General features: G+C 47.4%; 1 protein-coding gene across 1 annotated transcript; it reads right to left on the bottom strand.

Moving 5' to 3' along the window:
• Positions 1-2,596: 2,596 nt before the first annotated feature.
• Positions 2,597-3,045, bottom strand: LOC119394451 (60S acidic ribosomal protein P2). Its single transcript, XM_037661752.2, has one exon. It carries the CDS (start codon positions 2,983-2,985, stop codon positions 2,629-2,631), a length of 357 nt encoding a protein of 118 aa, XP_037517680.1. The 5' UTR covers positions 2,986-3,045; the 3' UTR covers positions 2,597-2,628.
• Between the last annotated feature and the right edge of the window lie 1,793 nt (positions 3,046-4,838).

Raw genomic sequence — 4,838 nt, 5'->3', positions numbered from 1 at the left:
GTTGTCAAGTGCACCCTACGCATTCTTCATTTTGCGAATCAGCGACGTACCCACTACGTTTCTGTAAGGCAACACGCGGACCTACGCACCTGCTCACTTTGGTGATGCTTTTGCTGCTGATGATCATTAAGTATGTCAGAGAGATTGTAATGCGTGGGTCTATAAACACCTCACTCGTGCAATTCGCATGTCTTGAACGCCCGGTGCGATTCCACACTTCTGCCATGCAACATTACACGCGTTACGTGCTCCTCGCATTGCATGACATTCGTATAGGGTTTTTTTCGGAAGCAGCTCCAAGTAATGGCGTAGCTCTGTGGTAGAACACCTGTTTGCCACGCAGAAGACTTGGGTTCAACTCGAAAAGTTATTTATTTATTTTGCAAGCGTAGGTTACACACCTACGCTTGCAAAATGTGATATACCTGAAGCAAACTAAGGCACGGTCAAGCGCAGATAAAACAATTTTCGAAGCACGCGAGCGACGCAGGAGCCTATAAAAATGCCTTGTTTGTGTACACAAAAATCCCCACAAGAAATGATAACGTTGGCTTGAAGATAAACCTCGAGAAGAGATATGAAACCTTTTACGGTCATACCCACGGCGGCATTCGGGAAGGCAACAACACCACTCTCGTCTACAATCTAATAAAGCCAACAGACAAGGCAGCTTTATCTTGGTTGTCTCTTGGCTTCCTTAATTTGTGTCTAACAAGAAAACGTGCAGCTAGACAAATTCCCCTTCTGTCGCACTCTCCTCTATGAAACTTCTCATACAGAAAAACGGTTCATTGCGCGGGATGGAGTAAAACAAGTCCTCGGCATCAAAAGTACACGAGTACCCTATCGAAAGATTCGAAGCAGAAAGTGCGCAACACATGAAGAAATCTAAGTGCGGTTCATCAACCAGCAAATGAAAACGGCGGCATATACAGTCGCAAAAATAAAACCATTGTTTAGGAGTCATTCCTGGCACGTACTAAAATTTACTTTCTAACCGCTTTACTAGAGGAAGTGTAAACTACTTCCACGAGCACTTACGATGCATAAATGACCAAATATTGTACTCTCTTCGCCAATACACCAGAAGCTATCTGATTTACAGGACACGCTATTTAGTCATTGTGTAGGCTGCGAGCCCTGAAGTCGTGTCAAATTAGAGCAAGGACGGTAGAAGTTTTGATATATGTCTTTCTAAATTGTCCACTGATACATACCAGTATTACGGCCATCCTTGCGCTTCAACCTATTGAAATGAGTTTATTTAAAAATAAAAAAAAACAATAAAACTTCGGAGGACGCTTCCGCTTTGCCTTCAAGACCGATAGAACGCGATAGAGTAATCAGGCCCTGTTCGCATCGCCTTCTCCTTCGCTAGCCAGGATTCGCCTCCTCCGTGGACATCTCAACCATGCCACGAATAAAGCTGTGAGCGTAACATTGGCCGCTTGAAACTGTCCTAAAATGCACGCCTGTTGCAAGTGCACTTGCGAAGTGCCCACTACGCCTTTATTCACCATTTTGCAAATTATCGAGGTACCCGCTACGTGTCCGTACGGCAATACGCACACGTGGCGCAGCTGCAGACGTTGTTGATGCCGTTGCTGCTGCTGATGAATAATTGTACCTGAGCGTAATGCAATGGCTGCACCTTTAAATCACCCATTCGATGCGTAATTGACATGGTGTAACGCCTGGTGCTATTGTACGCTTCTACGACGCAATGTTACAATAACCATAACAGCATGTTTCATCTAATCGATAATAATGGCACGCCTATTGCCGAATCTGATCGTGCCGAAATATTAAACAACGTTTTCTGCAACAACTTCACCAGATATACTGACGTGACACCTACTTATCTCAACCCGGTTACAAATACTCAACCATGGATCCTATCATCATTTCGCCCTCCGTTATTTCGAAGCTGATAGATTCACTAAATACATCATGAAGCCCGGGCTCCGGCTCAATTACTCCTAAGTTTTTAAAAAGCACCAGCGCCATTTCTTCGTCGTTGCAAAGATTTTTCAGCAATCCATCGATGACGGCGCTCTCCCGCATGACTGGCAGGTCGGGAAGGTGGTTCAGGTTCACAAGTCAGGTAGTAAAAATTCACGCCTAAACTACCGCCCCATATCATTAACCAGTATTCCTTGCAAAACATTAGAGCACATTATTTACACTAACATTGCCTCATTTTTAGAAACACATTCCTTCTTTTCAGACGCGCAACACGGATTCCTCAAAAATATATCTTGTGAAACACAACTGGCATCCTTCATTCATCAACTTCACGTCACTTTAGATTGTCGGTCACTAACTGATTGTATTTTTTTACAGCGAAAGCTGTTATGAGATCACAACAAGGGCCGTTATCGGCGCCGTAGTTGTCCGCCGCCGCCACCGCCGCCGGTGTCCGTAACCACTATCGCTCAAAATAAGAAAAAAAACGAAATAAGAAAAAAAATCCAGGATAGAGTGACGTTCGAACCTGGTCCCTCTGCGTGGGAGCCCAGTGTTCTACCACAGAGCCATGCCGGTTTTTTTTTTTTTTTTTTTTTTTTTGCAAGAGAGCAACCATGAACTTCATTTACAATGAAAATGGCTTGTGTCAGTGTTGCGACGTTAGTCGAACAGGCCGAAACCCATGTCGTCATCCTCCTCGGACTCTTCCTTCTTTTCCTCTTTCTTGGCTGCTTCCTTTGGAGCTGCTGCGCCACCACCAGCAGCAGCCGCAGGAGCGGGCGCCGCAGCAGCAGCTGCACCACCACCAGAGGGCATAGTAGCCAGCTTTTCCTTGCCCTTCGCGATGACTTCGTCGACGGTCTTTCGGGTCTTTCCCTTCAGCTCGCTGATGACCTTGTTGAGTCGCTCGCTGTCGGATTCGATGCCGACGCTACCGAGGATCTTCTCGATGTCGGCGGCGGATGGGTCTTTGTTGCCACCCATGGAGGCCAGGAGGTAAGCGGCGACGTAACGCATTTTTAAGTCACGGGGACACGAAACGTCTTCTACACCGCAACACAGAAACGTGGAAAAGACCACAGAGCCATGCCGGTGCTTGAAACCAACGTTACTAGAACAAACTCACTTTAAAAGCTCCGCCGTAGAGGCGGTCCGCGTGGCGGTCTCGAGAACTAGTGGCGCTGCAGTCATGTCTAGCTCCCGCGGCTGGCGGCTGGCGCTTGTTGTGATCGGCGCCGGTGACGTACGAGCGCACATGGGTTACAGCTGCGTCTGTGCTTTGTTCGCTCGTCATTTTTACAGCGAAAGCTGTTATGAGATCATTTCACCGGCCGTTTTTGGCGCCGTAGTTGTCTGCCGCCGCCGCCGCCGGTGACCGTAACCAGTATCGCTCGAAATAAGAAAAAAAAACGAAATAAGAAAAAATTCCAGGATGGAACCAGGTTCGAACCTGGGCCCTCTGCGTGGGAGCCCAGTATTCAACCTCTTAGCCATGGCGGTACTTGAAACTGCTTTGCAAAAAGATCCTATACAGGCTTCATGTCGGGAAGGAACCACATTAGCATATGCAATATAGCGCGGTAGAAGAGTAAAATAAGCACCAAGCGTCGCACAACGCGAATTCTGTAACCAGGCGTCACACAATGCGAATTGCACAACGAGTAGGTTGTTGATTGCTTCCAACCCATTACAAAGGGCCCTGTCATAATTCTTCACCGTCATCAGGCACAGCATCAACAAAGTGCGCATAATGTCTTACATGCGTTTAGCAGGTACCACGGCTCTCCGTAGAATGACAAAAAATGGCACAGTGCCTGCTGCCCTACTTCTCAAAAATTACAATAATTTATAGCGTAGTGGGTTCCTCGCAAGTTCACTTGTATTGGTTGCCAAGGAAGCCCATAAGCGCATGATCCATTTCCTCGGGGTCTCAGTAAAGTTACAATGATTTATAGCGTAGTGGGTTCCTCGCAAGTGTACTTGTATTGGTTGCCACGGAAGCCCAGAAGCGCATGATCCATTTCCTCAGGGTCTCAGTAAAGTTCTTCGCCGCCCTCCTCCCATCTCTCTCCCACATCAACGTATGTTATACAGCATGACGGGAGAGGGAAATAACGACCGGGCGTCACCCAATGCAAATTACATAACTGTGGGCCGTTTAAAGCTTCCAACCCATTACAAAGGGCTGAGCCATAATTCTTCATTGTCATCAGTCGTCGCTTCAACAAAGTGCACATAATGCCTTACAGACGTGTAGCTGGTGCCTCGCTTCTCCGCAGAATGACGAATAATGGCTTAGTAGGTGCTTCCCAACTTCACAAAAATTGTGATTTATGGCGTAGTGGGTACCTTTCTAGTGTACTTGTATTGTAGCCCCAAGAGAGCTTACAGCGGGCTCTAGAAATGCCACTCTTTCTGCTTTCGCTGTGACTGTGCTGCGGTTTCAGCGCAGGCCTGGCGTTTTTTCGACTGTTCTTGACCAGACTTAGCGTCTTGTACGAAGACACGTGCATGATGTACGAAGCGTAACGAGGACGAACAGATTCACGGTGCGGTATGCCGACTTGCTTAGCGCCGGGCTGCAAGAGCGGCTACCGCAACGACGACTCCGCTTCACGACACTACTTCGGACCTAGAAAAGACCCTACGCAATTTAAAAGGTGTGAACAAGCTTTGCATGGCAAAGATAGAAAGCTTACTGAGAAATGCAAGGACTGTGACGTTCGTTTTGAGAGTGACGGCGCAAATCCCCCCAAAAAACGCACGGCGTCCCGCAAAGCCTAGTGGCCAGTTTGGAAGAGCCGCCAGAAATAGAACAGCAAAACGAAATGCAGGCGATTACCTATACGCTATCGAGACTGAGAATAGCA

Source organism: Rhipicephalus sanguineus, chromosome 5 (genome assembly GCF_013339695.2).
Source record: "Rhipicephalus sanguineus isolate Rsan-2018 chromosome 5, BIME_Rsan_1.4, whole genome shotgun sequence".
Taxonomy (NCBI): domain Eukaryota; kingdom Metazoa; phylum Arthropoda; class Arachnida; order Ixodida; family Ixodidae; genus Rhipicephalus; species Rhipicephalus sanguineus.
Note: the sequence above shows the minus strand (reverse complement) of the source record. Positions and strands in the feature narration are given on the sequence as shown.